This window comes from Acinonyx jubatus, chromosome A1 (assembly GCF_027475565.1).
Source record: "Acinonyx jubatus isolate Ajub_Pintada_27869175 chromosome A1, VMU_Ajub_asm_v1.0, whole genome shotgun sequence".
Lineage (NCBI taxonomy): Eukaryota > Metazoa > Chordata > Mammalia > Carnivora > Felidae > Acinonyx > Acinonyx jubatus.
The window spans coordinates 134,619,363-134,639,322 of NC_069380.1; the positions used below are offsets into that span (position 1 = coordinate 134,619,363).

At 35.6% G+C, this 19,960-nt stretch overlaps 1 protein-coding gene across 9 annotated transcripts in view; it reads left to right on the forward strand.

The window, feature by feature from the left end:
• The window catches only part of BDP1 (B double prime 1, subunit of RNA polymerase III transcription initiation factor IIIB), a 94,768-nt gene that overhangs the window by 30,667 nt on the left and 44,141 nt on the right, over positions 1-19,960 (forward strand). For all 9 annotated transcript variants that reach the window (XM_053223713.1, XM_027040391.2, XM_053223738.1 and 6 more), the window contains exons 12-22: positions 558-716; positions 4,673-4,832; positions 6,560-6,651; positions 7,541-7,745; positions 8,509-8,621; positions 9,768-11,361; positions 12,427-12,614; positions 13,060-13,282; positions 15,986-16,164; positions 16,914-17,118; positions 18,175-18,314. In XM_053223713.1, coding sequence (XP_053079688.1) covers positions 558-716; positions 4,673-4,832; positions 6,560-6,651; positions 7,541-7,745; positions 8,509-8,621; positions 9,768-11,361; positions 12,427-12,614; positions 13,060-13,282; positions 15,986-16,164; positions 16,914-17,118; positions 18,175-18,314 — 3,258 coding nt within the window. The remainder of the gene's footprint in view (positions 1-557; positions 717-4,672; positions 4,833-6,559; positions 6,652-7,540; positions 7,746-8,508; positions 8,622-9,767; positions 11,362-12,426; positions 12,615-13,059; positions 13,283-15,985; positions 16,165-16,913; positions 17,119-18,174; positions 18,315-19,960) is intronic.

The following is a 19,960-nucleotide window of genomic DNA, read 5'->3' on the forward strand; positions in this document are numbered from 1 at the left end:
GGAAAAAATATCTGGCTAAATGCTTTATGTGTTGAAACTGGTTAATACATGGCTATCATTTATGTTGTTGTTAGTTGAAATATTTCATAATACAGTAGTCCTCTCTTTGCATAATGCAGTGTTAACTGCAACTTATGCATATTGGAGCTATGTCCTCGGATTACAAAACTTTTGGTTAGCAGGATACCATGCGAAGCAGAGTCTAAGTGTATAAAATTTTAATGAGAGAAAATTCCTCAATTTTACTATGACTTTACATATAGATTTGATTTGTCAACCCCATGTATGTAATTAAAACTTTTTAATTTTGTGACTTCTCAGGTGGTTTCCCAGGCCTGTTAATTTGCGGTTACCACTTTCTCTGAAGGTAGAGTTTTTAACAACATGGTACAATGAGGATCATAGAAAAGCCGAAATATTTATATTAATAGTTCCAAACTATGAAGTATCATTTTCTAAAGTGGATTTATGTATTTAAAAAAAATCTTTTAAGTAGCTATTATAAGACATGTATTACTAAAAATTTCTTTTCCCCTGATGTGTTTTCATTTGCTTAGTCGTCAACAAGATGCCACGCCATTAGCAGCTGAGACTTCAGAATCAAGCCCTTCAGATTTGCCTTTATCAGAAGTTGAAATTAGCACACCAAGTGAGGTTAATAATGCTGAAAGTAGTTGTACAGAAGAAAGCAATGTTGACCTAAAAAATAAATCATTGTAAGTATTTTCCATGGTAAGATTTTAAAATTTAGTTTCAAAATTTCATGCGTTCTTATTTAAGAAATTATAGTGTTGTTTTCTTTAAGGATTAGAAAGGGACTGTAGACCATTTAATATATAATTGTACCATGGTCTAAGTGTGACGTCAAGGCTTATCACGTTATGTTTCATTACAGAAAGATTCTCTTTTTTTTTTTTTAATTTATTTTTTATTTTGGATGTTTTTTATTTCTGAGAGAGAGTGAGTGAGTGAGGAAGGGGCAGATAGAAGGAGATAGAGGATTCTAACCTGGCTTTGTGCTTACAGCAGTGAGCCCAAGGTGGGGCTCAAACTCACAAACTGAGATCATGACCTGAGCAGAAGTTGGACACACTTAAATGACTGAGCCAATTAAACTTAACTTGGAACCCTACTGTTTGGTTTATTTATTTAATTAGAGAAAGAGAGCATGAATGTGTGAGGGGCAGAGAGAGAATCCCAGCCAGGCTCTGCTCTGTTAGCACAGAACTTGATGCAGGGCTCGATTTCATGAACTCTGAGATCATGACCCCAGCTGAAATCAAGAGTTGGACACTTAAATGACTGAGCAACCCAGGCACCCCTCTTTGTTTTGTTTTGTTTTGTTTTGTTTTAAGGCTTATTTACTTTGGATAGAGAGAGAGCACAGAGCCTGTCAATGACCTCAATCTCATGACTGTGAGATCACTATCCGAATGGAATCAGGAGTTGGGTGCTTAACCTACTAAGCCAGCCAGGCATCCCAGAAAGATTGTCTTTCATATCTGATGTATAGTTAAGATAGGAGCTTTATGCAAAGTGGTGACTTACGATGAAATTCTAAAATAATTTGAAAGGCTAAACATTTGCTGTGATATACTACTTTTACTTGGTTTGAGTCATTTTTCAAAGCAGTAGATTTTTGATATTGATGCCTTTAAGGATATTATATTTCCTTGTATGAAAATAGTGACTAATGTCTTAACTAAAAACGGAATAAAAGCACCAAAAGAATCTCCTTTTGAAGAGAGGTATCTCAAAAATTCAGACTCCCTTTTTGTGTTCTTCTAACCCTTCACATAGGCTTAAAAGCTATTTAGTTTATGAATTCTTATTTTTGGTAAAGCACAGGCACACTGAGAATTAAACTTTTTTTAAAAAAAAATTTAGTCTTTGAAATAGGCACACTATTCTTTCTATGTTTGTTTTTTATTTATTTTGTGAGAGAGAGAAGAGAGTGCTTGCAGGGGAGGAGCAGAGAGAGAGGAGAGAGAGAATCCTAAGCAGGCTCCCCGCTCAGCGCAGAACCTGATGTGGGACTCCATCCCACAAACCATGAGATCATGACCTGAGTCAAAATCAAGAATCAGATGCTTAACTCACTGAGCACCCAGGTCCCCTCTTCATTAGTTTTGAATGGCTGTGTAGTGTTTTGGTGTATAGATGAATTATAGTTTATATTATCAGAGCCCAGCTGATGGCTATATGGGTTGTTTTTTCAAATAACACCACAATGGTTAGGGGCACTGACCCCTGGGCAGTTGAAAATCCATGTATAACTTTGACTCCCCAAAACTTAACTACTAATAGTCTACCGTTGCCTGGAAGCATGATAACATAAACGGTTGACCACACATATTTTGTGCATTATATGTATCGTATACTGTATTCTTACAATTTAAGGTAAGCTAGAGAAACAAAATGCTTTAAGAAAATCATAAGGACGAGGAGCATCCCTTGATTTCAGCTCAGGTCATGATCTCACCATTCGTTAGTTTCAACCCCCTGTTGGATTCCATGCTCACAGTGTGGAGCCTGCTTGGGGTTCTCTCTTTCTCCTTCTCTCTGCCCCTCTTCTGCTTGTGCTCCTACTCTCTCAATAAAATAAATAAACTTTAACATCGTGCCTGGGTGAGTCAGTTTGTTGGGCGTCTGACTTCACCTCAGGTCAAGATCTCGCTGTTGATGAGTTCAGACCCTGAGTCGGGCTCCACACTGACAGCTCAGATTCTGTGTCTCCCCCTCTCTCTGCCCCTCCCCTGCTTGCGCTCTGTCTCTCCCTCACTCAAAAATAAACACCAAAAAAAAAATTTTTTTTTCAAATCATAAGGATGAGAAAATACATTTATTGAGTAAAATCTGTGTATATGTGGACTTGTACAGCTTAAACTTGTGTTGAAAGGTCAGTTGTATGTATTCGTAGGGTAAATTGCTCAAAATGGATTTGCTTATTCTAATGTGTATGTGTCTGTGTATATACATGTACACACTTAGGATTTTGAGAGATACTTCCAAAATATTCTCTGTAGGAGTTAGACTAGTTTATATTCCCACCAACATTGTAAGAAATGTCTCCTTTTTCAGAAAATGAAAAACTTTTAAACTTGGGTTTAAAAACTTTTAAACTTGGTGTTAAACTTGGGTTTTTGATGGTCTTGATATTATAAAATATGTTAGTATAGTATCTCCCCCCCACTCTTCCTTTTTTTGGCAGGGGTATGTAATTTGATTTCATTGTTTTTATTGAGTTTTTTATTTTAAAGTTCCCTAACCTAAGGAAAAGTCAAAAGAAGTAAACAATGAACGTCTATGTATAATTCCCCTTAGATTCTCTGATTCTTAATGTTAATTTGTGCTTGCTTGCACATGCATGCACACTCTACCTCCCCTCACCTTTAATTTGTAGTTTTCTTCAAACTTATTTTTATTTTTTCTTTTTTAAAACTTTATATAGTTTGTCCATTTTTTAATTTTAATTTTTTATTTTTTAAATATTTATTTTGGGGGGAGCACAAGTGGAGGAGGGGCAGTGGGAGTATCACAGAGGATCCAAAGAGGGCTGTGCGCTGACCAACGAGCCCTATGTGGGGCTGAAACTCGTGAACTGTGAGATCGTGACTTGAGCTGAAGTCAGACACTCAGCCTACTAAGCAACTCAGGTGTCCCTGTCCGTTTTTTAAGAAGTTATTGATGATACTGTTTTGTGGGAGTTCGTTATATTTTAGGGAGACTAGTCTTATTGTATGATTTGTAAAACATGCTTTCTCGGTTGGTAGTTTGACTTTTGACTTAGCCATGTTTTGGCTATGTAGAAATTTTTTGATTTTTATGTTGTCAAATTTCTCAAATTTTTTTTTCTTTTGTAGCTCCTGAATTTTTAGTTAAATTTTATAAAGGCTTACCCCACCTCAAGATTATAAAGAATTCATCCGTGTTTTCTGTATGACTTTATTTAATTCTGATCCATTTGGAATATATTATGAGTACAGTGCCAGGAGTGGAGCTAATTTTATTTTAGTCCCCAGTGTTAGTTTTGCCATCACTATTACTTTGATATTATTTCTTCTTCTTCTTTTTGTTTTTTTTTTTGAGAGAGACTAGGCTCAAGTGAGTGAGGGTCAGAGAGAGAGGGAGTGAGAGAGAGAATCCCATGAGGGGCAGAGAGAGAGAGGGAGAGAGAAGCGAGGCTCACCCGATGTGGGGTTGAACTCACAAATTGTGAGATCATGACTTGAACCCAAGTGAGAGGCTTATCTGACCGAGACACCCAGGTGCCCCACTTTGATATTATTTCTGACAACATGTTTTTCTGTATTTCATCTTCACTATTTTGAAAAGCTACCTTTATTATATTCTATCAAGTGTTTTGGAGTCACTTCTCAATTTTCTTTTGTGTTTCATTTATCTGTTTATTTACATGTCAGTACCAGTGTTTTAATTATTGATGCTATAGAGTTTGTTTTTAACATCTGGTAGAATATGTTAGTTACCTCCTCATTGTTCTTCTTTTTCAGTCTTCTTTGCTACTCTTATTGTAAGTTAGTTTAAAGGTCTTCTTTTTTGGCTCTGAGTGGATTTTTAAAGAATTTTTCAGAATTTTATTTGACTGGGCCTGCATGTTGGTATAATTTAAATAATGTTCATTTTTTTTAAACATAAAAACTACATTTTTTAGGGAAACTGATCAATCAGGAAGTGTTAAACTGATGGCAAGAAGACAACTGCAGAGACCTAAACCCAATTTGTCAAGGGCAGTTGGGAAGAAATCTGTTCTTTCACAAGGTAAAACAGATGCAGAGAGCAAGAGTTTACATGCCGAAACTTCAGTGGAAAAGGTATGGAATAAGAGACTTCATGGAAATTAAAATTATGAAAATTTTCCCAGACTGGGAAAAAATTTGGTTTATAATGACACAGTAATGTGACTGATACTAGAATGAAGTTACAAAGACTTACACATTAATATTCAATGTGTCTTCCTAATCTCCTATTGATGCATTTTCTTTAGAAGCTAGGGCATATCATTTTCAAACATCCTCAGTAGTGACAAATCTGTTTTTTGTTTACATAAGATTTTTATTCAAAATATTTTTTAAACAGTTATATATAAAATTATATCCACAACCCTTTCTCCACAGATATATTCCTGTCTTTCACATACTTTGTCTCTTTTATATATATAAACATTTCTGTAGTTTATTTTTTTAAGTTTTTTTTTAAAGTTTGATTTATGTATTTTGAGAGAGATGGAGACATTGTGAGTGGGGGAGGGGCAGAGAGAGAGGGAGAATCCTTATCAAACAGGCTATGCACTGTCAGCGCAGAGCCTGTTGCAGTGCTTGAACTCAAGAAACTGAGATCATGACCTGAGCTGAAATTAAGAGTCAGACGCCAACCAACTGAGCCACCCAGGTGACCCATAAATAGGACTCTTTTAAGGAAATAGAGGATAGTTTTCTAGAGGAGGTGGGATTCGTGGGTCAAACTATTTTAAATATTTCTTGGCTTTTGTCAGATGACAGTAAAAAAAAAAAAAAAAAGTCTGTTTACATTGCTCCAAGCATTAAATGCATGTTCCTTTTTTCCTATATCCCTGCCAGCGTTATATTGTCATAAATTTTTTATTTTTGCTAGAATACATTTTAAAATGTCACCTTTTTCCCCTGTCATGTGAAATCTTATTATACTTTTTATAATACAGTTATATTATTATCTTTTCAAATTTGAGAAAAGTGGGAAAAACAGATTGATGTAAAAATTAAAACAAATTACTTGTGATTTCATTATCCGGATGGAACTAACCTTTTAGCATACATCTTTCCAGCTTTTTTTTCCTTCCTTCCTTCTTTCCTTTCCTCCAAGAGCATGTGTGCACATGCACATGTATGACAGGGGAGGGTCAGAGAGAGAGGGAGAAAGAGAATCCCAAGCAGGCTCCATGCTATCAGTGCAGAGCCTAACACAAGGTTCGGTCCCACAGACTATGAGATCATGACCTGAAATGAAATCAAGTTGGATGCTTAAAAGACTGAGCCACTCAGGCACCCCGTGTATTAGTATTCATTGTTTTTTTATCCTTTGGTACCTAACATTTTATAAATGTTTTTTCATATTATTATGTTTTGAAGATACAGTCTTTAGTGACTTCGTAATTTTCTGTCAATGGGTACACCTGAATTTATTTAACCATTTACTCATCATTGGATTTTTTGTCTGTTCACGTTATTTAGCATTTTATATAATGCTCTTGTGAAAATTCTTGGAGTTTGTCTAAATATTTTCTTTATAGAGTCTTAGAAATGGTATTACTGAGTCAAAGACCATGAATATTTTTAAGGCTTTTGATTTCATATTGGGGAAGGGCTTTCCAGAAAGGATGTACCAATTTTTGTTTCCGCCAGTAATATATGGAAATATGTTTTATAATATAGCTGTATCTATCATTTTTAAAACTCTTATAGTTAGAACAAAAAATGATATTTCACTGTTTTAATTTCCATTTATTACAATGTTTGGACTTTTTTTATGTTGTCAATAAAATGTAAAAAAATTGAATTCATAGAATCAAATGGAAAAGGATAAAGTGAATACAACTGACATTGCTGGAATGGAATATACAGAGAAAGTGAACCCAGAAACTGACACTGTGTCTAAGTAAGTATTTAGAAAGTAGAATAAAAGTAGTAGCTTTTAGGAATGACTGTAATAACATCTGTACTGGATGATGTCTGAATTTTGTTTTCATTCAGAATACTTAAGTCTTTTTTTAACTATAGGTGTGTTGAAACATTTTCAGCATGTTCCTTATGCTGCTGGAGAAATAAATTATGATAAGGATCCATTGAGTTATGACTTAAATTTCTTCCTCAACTTATTAACAAGATTTTAACAAAGTCTTGTTAGATGAATTAATGGTTAAAAGATACATGTTTCTGGATAATTTTATTTATAGCAGGAGGTTTCAAAAGGGAATATTTAACTTGGAATGCAGATTCAGAGTAGCCCCTGCTCTAATATGCATCTGAAGTATTATAGTCTGGACTGTACATTTATTCCATAATCTATGTCCAGTGCCCTGGAAGTGTACATTACATACAAACTAGTATTCTTATTTTTATTTATTTAATTTTTGAGAGAAAGTGCACATATGTGTGTGTGCAAACTGACAAGGGCCAGAGAGAGGGAGAGAATCCCAAGCAGTCTTCGCACTGTTAGTGCAGAGCTGTTGTGGGGCTCGATCCTACAAACTCTGAGATCCAAGACCTGACCTGAAATCAAGAGTCAACACAAACCGACTGAGCCACCCAGGTGCCCCTACAAATTAGTATTCTTAGTGGGGAATGGTATTACATGTCTGTTAGGGACAGATTTTTCCAGTTTTGTGAGGGTATGTTTTTTATAGTCAGGCTTCCAAAATTATGTCTGTTCTAAAGGATACTTGTAATTTTATATTCCAAACAGTTTACTTATTCATACATGGGAGAGGGGAATACTGCAAACATATATGTGACTTCAGGATGATCATAATTTTATTCTTTTGTAGTTGTTCTAGTTTGAGTGAAAAAATTGGTGTTCAGGACGATGATCAAACAAAGGCTTTAAGACCAGCACGACTAACGAGGGGCCGACTGCAAAGGCCAAAGCCAAATATAGGTAAAGCTGCTGAAAGAAAAGAAATTCTTACATCACAGGAAAAAATTGGGGCCAATGTAAAAAAGAATGAAAGTGAATCCTGTATTGCTAGAGATGTAAGTACTCTGATTCTGTGCAGTTTTTTTGTTAAACAAGTATTTAAGTCCCCTTTTACCCCCCTTCCCTTAAACTGTAAGACTGTACAGTTCTGTACATTGTTTATAAATTTAAAGCCAAAATCTCAGAGCTAGTAGCTTTGTCACTTGTGATGCCATTGAACTCTCTGCAATCCATATTTTGTGCATTTACATAATGGAGCATGTTTAACTTGAACCCCATCACTCACATATTTGAATTACACTTCCTTTTTGAAAATATGACTAGGTATGTGACTTTTAACTCTGACTTAAACAGAGTAAAATGGTAAAAGCTTCCTACTGAAATATAATTCCAACAACTAAAGATTATTAATTTTTGAGTTGTTTATACAATAACTAGTCTTTGTGTTAAGAGTAAGAGTTAAGATCCTAGTCTGAGGTTTGAATTTGTTTTGTTATAAATCTCAAGGTCTATACTGTAATAATAGTAATCAGAACACAGATCCCAGGGAGTAATTCTAACAGATAAGACTGAAGTGCAGTAACTTGCTTTCTAATTAGGAGGAAAAGAATGGGGACTGTGAGATGAGCTAGAAGGTATAGCTTATGAAATTTTTTAAGGTCTCTAAAGAGAAAACATTAAAAAATGTCCCTTGAATATCATTTTATAATTTTGAAATGTTTACCATTTTCCTTGGTCTCAAATCAGGCAAAATTTTCAGTGCAGTTTTTTATAGATGGGTGTTTCATTGTGAACCCTTAAAAATGTTTTGTTTTTAAGAGTCCTGAACAGGTAGAAGATCAGTCATGTAAAAATTTTGAGTTTGAAGACATCACGTCACAATCTGAGAAAGAAGATAATTTTTTTCAAACGAATGTTAGTGAGTGTCTAAGGTAAGTATCCTCTTATTGGTTATGTAATGTTTGAATTTTTTTGTTAGGTTTTAGAAATGTTTAATCAGTTTTTTAAAACAAAAGTAAATGAGACTGATTTATAATCTGTGTATCAAATTGCTTAATATTTACAAATATAACCTCACTTTTCAGGGCAATTCATGTCATAGTTTCCATGTCAGTTTCTCAGTTATTGGTGATTTGATGAGTTGCTTACTCATAAATTAGACCTTGAGTTAACATGATTGGCAGTATCACTTAACATGCATATTAGATTAAATATCTATGTCCAAATACGAAATGCAACTTATTTTCTTATATTTGTTTCTTTGGAATTAGATCCACATATGGCCTTTAAGATTCACGTAAATTTTATGTAAAACCCATATGTAGAAACCTGTACTTCTAGCCACTGCTCTCTTATATTTTTTCTTTCCCCTCTGGAACATACCCAGCAAAATCGATGGAATTGCTAGCATACTTTAGAAATTGTTTTCCCTTTGGAAATATTCAGTGTACACAAAAGTAGCAAGAACAGAATAATGGACTCCTGTGTACCTACTGTCTGGTTTCAACTATTACTAGCATTTTATCAATCTGTATGTTTAAAGTTTGGCTTTTCCTAATACTTTCTTGTTCACATGATACTTGCATGTGGCTTTTTGAGATGCTGGTCAAATCTGGCCATAGAAATGTGCTGCTTAACTCTTATGGCAAGGCATATGTCTGTATAAAGGGTAGTAGGGGCAAAGAGGTGGGAGTAGCAGACACCAATTGGCCTAGCTCCAATGTAGGGAACTGGAGACTTTTTCTGGATGATGTAGATGACAATTACAAGGAGACTGTTCAGAGCCAGTTGGCTGCTAATCTAACTGACCTTATCGATAGATTTCTCTTTATACATGTCTCTATGTGAGTAGATACATTTATTTTAAAAGTTTACAATTTCAAAACATGGGTTTTTCCTCCCTCTCCTTTAATTTTTTAAGTTTTACCCAGAGATTCTTGAGGCTTCCTTCATATTTTACTTTTTTATTTGAGAATTCCTGGTGTTTCAGTAGTAGTTTCTCAACCATCCTCTCTTCACTTGGCAGTATGGTTTAAAATTTGATTGTGTGTCCTCTTTTTTTTTTTTTTTTTTTTAAGTATTCAAGAGGATAATAAAGTCCCAGTTTTGAAAACTCGGTTACAGAAACCAAAGCCAAATATAGGAAGAGGAGCTAGAAGACGAGAAGTTTTCTCAAAGGAAGAGGTATCAGAGGAGATAGTTGCTTCGGGACAATTGACAGCAGCTTTGGGAGAAATTAAGAGGGTGGAAGAAACCTTACCAAGGGAGAAGATATCACTGGAGGCTAATAGTACTAAGGAAATGGAGTTACATTTTAAAAAAACTAGGAGAAGAGATGTCTCTCCCATAGAGCAGATAGCAGAAACGATTGACAACACTGTGGAAATGGAGACAGATTTGAAAGAAACTGGAAGAGAGATTTCCTCAAGGGAGAATATATCAGAGGTGTCTGATGTCATTGAGGAAAGAGTGATAGATTTGAAAGAAACTGAAAGAGCAGTTTCCCCAAGGGAGAATGTATTAAAGATGTCTGATGTCACTGAGGAAAGAGTGACAGATTTGAAAGAAACTGAAAGAGCAGTTTCCCCAAGGGAGAATGTATCAGAGATGTCTGATGTCACTGAGGAAAGAGTGACAGATTTGAAAGAAACTGAAAGAGCAGTTTCCCCAAGGGAGAATGTATCAGAGATGTCTGATGTCACTGAGGAAAGAGTGACAGACTTGGAAGAAACTGGAAGAGAGGTTTCCCCAAGAGACACTATATCAGCGATGTCTGATGTCACTGAGGAAAGAGTCACAGACTTGGAAGAAACTGGAAGAGAGGTTTCTCCAAGGGAGAATATATCAGAGGTGTCTGATGTCACTGAGAAAAGAGTGACAGATTTGAAAGAAACTGGAAGAGCGGTTTCCCCAAGAGACAGTATATCAGAGATGTCTGATGTCACTGACGAAAGAGTGACAGATTTGGAAGAAACTGGAAGAGAAGTTTCCATAAGGGACATTATATCAGAGATATCTGATGTCACTGAGGAAAGAATGACAGATTTGGAAGAAACTGGAAGAAGAGAAATATCCTTACAGGAAGATGCCCCAGAGGAGGTCAGCACTACAGATGAAGTAGAAACAGGTTTGGAAGAAACTGGAAGAGAGATTTCTGTAAAGGAGAATATACCAGAGGTAATTGATGTCACTGAGGAGAGAGATACATCTGTGGAAGAAACTGAAAGAAGAGAAATAGACACACAAGGAAAGGCCTTACAGGTCAAGACTGTAGGTGAAATGGAGACAGATTGGAAAGAAATTGGAAAAGAAACTTCCCTGAGGGCAAAGGTACCAGTGGAGATCAGTGCCTTAGGGGAGAGCGAGATTGATTTGGAAGAAACTGGAGAAAGAGAGCTTTCCTTGATGGAGAACGTATTAGGAAAGACAACTGCTATTGAAGAAACAGAGGCAGATGTGAAACAAAGTGGACGAGCAATTTCCTTGAGGAATCCCAGCTCAGAGATTAGTGCTACTGAGGAAATGGTTGCAGATTTGGGAAAACCTAGAGAAATGGACATTTCCCTAAGGAAATATGAAGCAGAGGAGACCAGGACCTCAAGACAAATGGAGACAGACTTAATGCAGAGCAGTAGTGGTGGCTGCAGCACTGTGCCTTCACTAGATACCAAAGTATGTATTTTTCTGTTTTTGGGAAAAACTATTTTTGAGTACTTTTTAGAGAAAAATTATCGAAATAAAAACCGTGATTATTGCTCTTAAATCCCTCAAAATTTAAAATCTCTGAAAGCTTAAAGTCTTCCCTAGCCCTAAATTCTGTGTTTTAAGACCTTAAAGAAACTATATATCTTTTTAAAAAAAATAATTCAAAAACATTTAATTGTGGAGAAGTTACCATTCTTAATGTCAATTCGAAGTTACTTTTATTTATTTTTTATAAAAAAGTGTTTTTAAGATAATTTATTTTGAGAGAAAGCGCCCATGTGTGTCCACACGCATGAGTGAGGGAGGGGCAAAGAGAGAATCCCACGCAGGCTTTGAGCCGTTAGCACAGAGCTTGACTCAGGCTCTATCCCATGAACCTCGAGATCATCACCTGGGCTGCATTCAAGAGTCAGATGCCCAACCAGCTGAGCCACCCAGGTGCCCCTGAAGTTAATCTTTTATTTAAAAAAATTTTGTTTTTGTTTTTGTTTTTGTTTTTTTTGTTTTTTATTTTCTATTTGAAAGAGACAGAGCAGGAGCCAGGGGAGAGCCAGAGAGATGGAGAGAGAATCTGAAGGAGGCTGCAGGCTCTGAGCTTTCAGCTCAGAACCCAACAGGGCTTGAACTCAGGAGCAATGAGATCATGACCTGAGCCAAAGTTGAACGCATAACTGACTGAGCCACCATGCACCCCCAAAGTTATTCTTTTACATAAAAGGAATATAGGGAACTGGAATATAGGGAGTTTGTGCTAACTCTAGAATGAACATACATTGGAATTATTTCTTTTGGCCACATCTTTCTCAGTTATTTTCTTTTATTAAAAGTTTGCAATTCGGGTACCCAGCTTGCTCCGTAGGTTGAGCGTGTGACTCTTGATCTTGGGGTTGTGAGTTTGAGCCCCAGATTGTGGGTGTAGAGGTTACTTAAACATTTAAAAATAAGTTTTCTGTTACTTGAGGTTCATGCTTTTGTGACATTTTCCATTTGTGCTGATTTACTGTGGATGATTTCCTTTGATTATTCCTCCAGAACATTAGCAGTGAAGTACTATCCATGGTACTTACACCTGAGGCAGAAAAAAGAAATTCTGAAAAGGAACTATCAGGTCACTTGAGTAGTTTGAAGACTTCCTTGCAGACTTTGGAACTTGGTAAAACCGAAGACCAGGGGATGCAATCTCCAGATGCTCCAGAGCAGTTTTCAGATAATAATTCAAGGTACAAATATATTGGTCTGTGTGCTTTTAAAGAAAAAGTATGTAAAGTTATATTTTCAGATTCTGTGAAACAAAGGTTTTAAAACGTATCATCTATAGTGTAATGTTGCAGATTCCAAGCTAGTTTTGGGATGACTGGAGGTGAGTTTTGAGGTAATTGTGATAATCTATTGAGAGAATTACTAACATCAGAATTGTATGTAACAAATATTCCTAAGTCAGTATGGGTGTGACAACGTGTATTTCCTCTGTGCAAAGGTGATATTCATAGGCTTATACCTAGATTGTACACCTCCTGTTTTTTTGGATCTACCATATTGTTCAATTTTTTTTCCTGTTAAGAATTGGAATTCATGTTTACTACCAGTTTCTAAAGTTGTCCTAAGACTCTGGTCTCATTTGCCCCTTCATCTCATTCTAAAATTTGATAATCCTTATTCCAAAAGCAAGTCTCTTCCTCAAGAACAGAAGCCATTTGAAGTTAAACCAGCACCTTTTGTGAGAAGTCGATTCAAAAGACCAAAACCAAACTTAGCAAGAGCAACTTTAAAGAGAGAGACTACGGAAGCAGGAAAATATGTACCTGGGAAGAAATTGGAAACGGATAAAGCTGAGACTGTTGTGTTACAGCAGAGCAGTGGACAGATGAACACTCTCCCTTCTCAACATGTGAGTGCTGTGGAAGGTGGAGGGTTTTTATTTTAGCTGTTACGGTTACTGAACTAAAGCAACTGGGAGTAACGTTTCACAAATATTTTCTCCTGCAGTTTCTGTTGCATGTGACATTAGTGTTGCTGTACTTAATGTGCCTCATTATTCCATGGGGTTTTTTTGTGAGAATCTTGAATCTTTCATGGTGGGCAAGTGTGTCATGGAAAGACATTTAAGGGGGTTGGGATGCCAAGTTCTGACCTGCATTCATTATGTGACCCGAGCCAAATGGTGGCAGCTCATTTCTTCATAGGAAAAATGAGATTGATAGTCATTTTTTGTTTCATTCTGTTGTGAAGGGTGAAATACAAAGTTAAAAGCTTGGTAGGAGTTAAAAGTAAGTTAAAAGTAAGTTTAGTTTACTTTGTTAACTTGGTCCATAACAAATTAAGATTGTGTGATATAACATCAGAAACTTTGAAATGAAGTGTTAACACTCATTAGTTGACTGTTCTAAACATAAAAGTAGTTTTTTGGCCATATAGATGGCAACAGGTATATGAAAAGATCATCAGCATCATTAATCATCAAGAAAATGCAAATCAAAACCACAATGAGGTATCACCTCACACCAGTCAGAATAACTAGTATCAAAAAAGACCAGAAATAACAAGCGGTGGCAAGGATGTGGAGGGAAAGGAATCCTTGTACACTGTTGGTGGGAATGTAAATTGGTGCAGCCATTGTGGAAAACCGTATGGAGCTTCCTCAAAAAGTAAAAATAGAATTACCATGTGATTCACTAATTCTAGTATTGGTTATTTACCCAAAGAAAATGAAAGCTCTAATTCCAAAGATATAGGCACCCCTATGTTTGTCATAGCATTATTTACAATAGACAAGATATGAAAGCACCCAAAGTGTCCTTCAACAGATGAATGGATAAAGAAGATGTGTTATATGTATATATATATAAATCCACAATGGAATATTGCTTGCCATTTAAAATAACATGGATGGACCTACAAGTCTATTTTGCCAAGTGAAATATGCTGAGAAAACTAAGACAGAGAAAGACAAATAGCATATAATTTCACTTAGATGTAGGTTCTAGAAAATAAAAAACAGAAACAGTCATAAAGACAGAAAACAAACTGGTGGTTGCCAGAAGAGAAGGGGTAAGGGAGATTGACAAAATAGGAAAAGGGGATTAAGAGGTACAAACTTTCTGAGCCATCTGGCTGGCTCAATCGGTAGACCATGCAACTCTTGAGGTTGTAAGTTTGAGCCCCCGGTGGGTGTAGAGATTACTTAAAATTTTGAAGAGGTACAAACTTTCAGTCCTAAGTAACTCAAGGAGATAAAAAGTACAGCATAGGGAATACAGTTAATGTAGTGACTACACCTGTCGGGGTGATTATCAAGCAGTGTATGGAGCTGCTGAATCACTGTGTTGTATGTCTAAGACTAGTAACATTGTACGCCACCTATACTTCAATAATTAATAAAAAACTAGTTAATAAAAAAATGACCGGCGACTGGGTGGCTCAGTCAGTTAAGCGGCTGACAGCCATGTGCTGACATCTCAGAGCCTGGAGCCTACTTTGGATTCTGTGTTTCCCTCTCTCTCTGCTCCTCTTCTTCTTATTTTCTCTCTCTCTCTCTCTTTCTCTCTCTCTCTCTCTCTCTCAAAAATAAACATTGAAAAAAATTAAAAATAAATAAAATGACAAAGTGCTTTTTTGAAATAAAATTCGTCTTTTATGTTTTCAAAATAGCTTAGTTCTTACTGTGCTTAAAAATTTGTACTTCTGGGGTGCCTGGGTGGCTCAGTCAGTTAAGTGGCCAACTTCGGCTCAGGCGATGATCAAGCGGTCCGTGAGTTCGAGCCCTGCCTCGGGCTCTGTGCTGACAGCTCAGAGCCTGGAGCCTGTTTCAGATTCTGTGTCTCCCTCTCTCTGACCCTCCTCCGTTCATGCTCTGTCTCTCTCTGTCTCAAAAATAAATAAACGTTAAAAAAAAAAAAAGTTTAAAAAAATTTGTACTTTTTCTTCCTGATCTTATATTTTTAAAAGGTGTATCTTTTTTTATTGGTTATTTTATCTGATTATAAAAATTTCAGATTGAAAAAATATGTAATCTAAAAAGTGAGAGTCCTTTATAATATTCCATTTCTCCCTCCCAAGTTAATCACATAGCTATTTTGAATGTATCCACATAGCCTTTTCTGTATAGATACTTTTTTATATAAATAATAAAATGTTGTGGGTATTTTTATTATTTTGCAAAAATGGCACCCTAGCTTGCCTTCTCATTTTTTCACTTAACACAGTATTGTGAACATATTTTTGGATCATTATATAGAAATTTATCTTCTAAATGGCTTTGCACCGTTGCATTATAAACAAATTATAATTTATTTATTCAATACCCTACTGATAGGTTTGTCTTATTTCTAATTTTTTGTTTTCTTGCTTTTCTGGGGGGCTATTAAATTGCTATAGCAAATGTCCTTGTATGTAATTTTCTATATACTTACTTGAGTATTTTTATAAGATAAGTTTCTAGAAGTAGAATTTCTGGGAATTAAAATTTTTGGTAGATACTGTTGTTTTCTCTGCAGAGACTTGACCAATTTATTTTGCTTAGTAGTGTATGAAAGTTCCTATTTCCCTATACTTTATCCATACCCTTGATGAAATTTTTTTGTCTGCCTTCTAGGATGTTGCTTCCCTAATGGCAGCAGGAGAAAAAGACAAATCAGGTCACAGTCAGGAGGAGGTTGTGATATTACCATGTATACAGACTGAAAAGGACCTTTCACCTTCAAGTTCTTGTGGTCCTCAAGAGGAGTCTCAGCCTGTGCAAGCCCAGGAAAAGGAATTAGTTGTTTCTATGGGGTAAACAGTGATAGTTCTTTGAAAATCTAAAATATGAAAAAGAAAAAGAAAATCTAAAATAGAATTCCTTCAAATATTTCTCCAGTGTTTTTGAGATGTGTTAATGTATTTTAAAAGTGAATACCAAAAATACTTCGTTTATTTTTATTCATATGGCAGCCTGCCTAAAATGGAAAATCACATTGAGTTCTACACCTTTTAATGCTTGACTGCTTGTTAGATTCACTATTAGCTGCTTAAGGTTTTATACAAAGCATTGCATTAAAAAACACATGTGTATAAGATTTATATTAATTATCTTCTTAAAAATTGTGGTAAAAGACATAAAATTTACCAGTTTAATATTTTTTTTTTATCGTCTAATGGCATTGAGGACATTCGCATTGTTTTACAATCTTTGTCACATTTCTCTCTAGAACTTTTTCATGTTCTCAAGCTGAAACTCTGTACCCATTAACAAGACCTCCCTAACCTCCCTCTTCCATTCCCTGGCAACTACCATTGTGCTTTCTCTCTGTCTGTGAGTTTCAGTCTTCTAGGTACCTTATATAAGTTCATTACCTTGTGAAAATTAAAATAACCTTTTTTTTAATAAAAGAAGATTTATGTATCATCAGAAAATAGATTTTTCTCTAATGTTACAAAAAGTTTTATAGTTTATTAGAGGAGATTCAAATTTTGTATTTTTATGGTAGTTTTCATCTTTTTACATTTCAATTCCCTCTCTTTGTCCTGGTCTTCTTTTCTAGGGCTCATAATATAAACAGTTCCCAGCAAGAATCCAAGGAAAGTGTTGTCCCAACCATTCGAACAGTAAGGGGCCGACTTCAAAAACCCAGACCAAACATAAGAAAGACTGGACAGAGGCATATAGAAAAAGGTGAAGCCAAAGGCATAGTTGAGGAAGAAAAAACAGTAGTACAGAAAGATGAAACTAAAAAACTATTGACTGTGGTGAGTTATTGTTACATAATTAAATTGAGCCTTTTAATGCATGTTAAAATATGAAATGACAGCTCAGACTTGGCTTAGAGTATAGTCATCTGACACTCTAATCAATGAATATGTAACATAACCTAATTCTGTTCCAGATTTCCTATTCTGGGTTTTTTTTAAGTGAAAGTGGATATATATCTTTTCCTTTTTAATGAACTCATTCATTATGAAATGGGTTCAGTCATTTCATAAATGTTCAGTCAGTATAAAACAACATAATGACTCTCCCAGTCTTATTACACTGAGGTAACTACTGAAAACCTTCTGACATATCTTCCTGGGTATATCTCCATCCATGCATGTGTGTGCACTTAAGTAAATTTAAATAATAAATTCGTCGGGGTGCCTGGTTGGCTCATTTGGTAGAGCATGTGACTCTTAATCAGGGGATGTAAGTTCTAGCCCCACAGTGGGTGTAGAGATTACTTAAAAATAAAATAATTTTTTTAAATTATAAAATTACTGTGTGTTAGTTTTATCACTTAGCTTTTACTTAATATGTTGACTTTTTGCATCAAGAAACATGGAGACACATCATTTTTCATTACTGCGTGACATCCTGCTGTTTGAATGAAAATTTAACCAATCTTTTACTGATGCATCTTGTGATACGAATCTAAGTAGAATAATGCCCTTTTTAACAGATCTTGTGCTTTTTTTTTTTGTCCTTTTTATTTGTCTACCAAGGGAAAATGTAGATTTAAAGTGATTATAATCCTTCTTTGAACCCTCCTGCACCCCAAAAGACTGTGCTTTTAAAAAAAAAATCATTTTTGGTGAGGTTGTTGACAGCAGATAACTATTGTAGTTTTTAAAGCATTTTGTAAATGTAATAACTGCAATAAATGAAACTTTCTCTCTGAATTAGGACTTTGGTTTTGGGCAGCAAACATGAACATTGCATACGTAGTTTGACTCTTCATTTTGAAAAACTCAATACCTTTCTTAATGATTGAACAATTTTAGGAAGTATGTTCACTTGTTAAAAAAAATCATCTTGTTTTGTCATTTTAGCCAAATTCTCCAGTTGGAACTGAAATTGAAGTTGTATCCTCCAAAGTTTCTGAAGGTAGACTACATGAAAACCAGAGTCACATGGTTCTTGTAGACCCTCTTCATGTTAACAAAGTAAATGTTTTAGATGAAAAGATGAGGTGAGTTTGCTTTTAATTAGAAAACCATAAAACTTTCTAAAGATGAAGATTGGATAACTTCACATCGAGAACATTTTGTTAAAGGATAAATAGTTAATTATGAAACAGAATATTTTAAGTATGCTTCTTCAGATAGTGTAAGAATTGCATGATTGATACTCTCGTAATTTATAATTTCTGCACAAAGCTTGGTGAACCTCATTATTTTTTACTTTAAAATTCAATTTGTTAGTAAACAGAAATTCTTAAGTTCTTTGTATGTTTACAGTTTATATCTAATTGAAATTCATAAATAGGAAGTTCAGTGAAGTATATATGTTGTATTTAGACCTGTGTTCTAAGCCAAATGGTGAGAATATCCTTTAAAAGAGTTAACGCTAGAAAAATGAAGATATTTTAGTACCACCACTTTTATTTGTTACCTGCAGTCTGCCTTATTATTACTGATACTACTTTAAAAATTTTTTTTTTAATGTTTTTTTAAAATTTATTTTTGAGACAGCATGAGCAGGGGAGGGGCAGAGAGAGGGAGACACAGAATCGGAAGCAGGCTCCAGGCTCTGAGCTGTCAGCACAGAGCCCAACGCGGGGCTCGAACTCATGAACTATGAGATCATGACCTGAGCTGAAGTCGGACACTTAACCGACTGAGCCACCCAGGCGCCCCACTGATACTACTTTTTAATTAGTGGTGATCAGAGAATGTTTCATTGCGTGGGTGCTGCTGGAGAGAAGACCCAAAAGAAGTGAAGGAGCAGGTCCAGATGATGTATAGGGGGAGAGAGAACAACAACTTGAAAATACTGCAGGCAAGAGCATGCCTGACTTGTTTGAGGAACAGCAAGGGGAGCAAGTTTGAAATGGGTAAAGAGGGAGAGAGCAGTAGATGTAAGAAAGATAGAGCCCAGCCAAGGGCAATGGCAGATTATATAGGACTGTTGTAAGGAATTTGATTTTTACTCTAAGTGAACCTTTAAACACTAGTGACCTTCAAGATCAGTGTTTGCTAATGCTCTCATTTATAATTGAGTAGGTTGACCTAGAGGATTTAAATGGCTTGTTGAAAGTAACATTACCAAATTAGTTTTTAAAGTTAAATTTTCAGGATTTATGACTTTCAGACTAGCAAATTGACATAGTTATATAGGCAGACCTTTCTGTATAAGGAAAGCTTTACATGTTTCAAGAGATATTATGTGGAGCCTTTGTGTTTTTTAATGAGAGAAATCAAACCTTTTTTTTTTAATTTTTTTTATAGATCAGGCATTGGCTGTTTTTTTTTGTTTTTGTTTTTTTTTAATGTTTATTTATTTTTGAGAGAGCCAGAGCATGAGCAGGGCAGGGGCAGAGAGAGAGAGAGGGAGACACAGAACCCATCTGAAGCAGGCTCCAGGCTCTGAGCTGTCAGCACAGTGCCTGATGTGGGGCTTGAGCTCATGGACCATGAGATCTTATTTGAGCTCAAGTTGGATGCTTAACCGACTGAGCCACCCAGTGCTTCCCCCCTGCCTTTTTTTTTTTTTAATTTTTTAACGTTTATTTATTTTTTGAGAGACAGAGTGAAACAGGGGATGGGCAGAGAGAGGGAGACACAGAATCCAAAGCAGGCTCTAGGCTCTAAGCTGTCAGCACAGAGCCCGATGTGG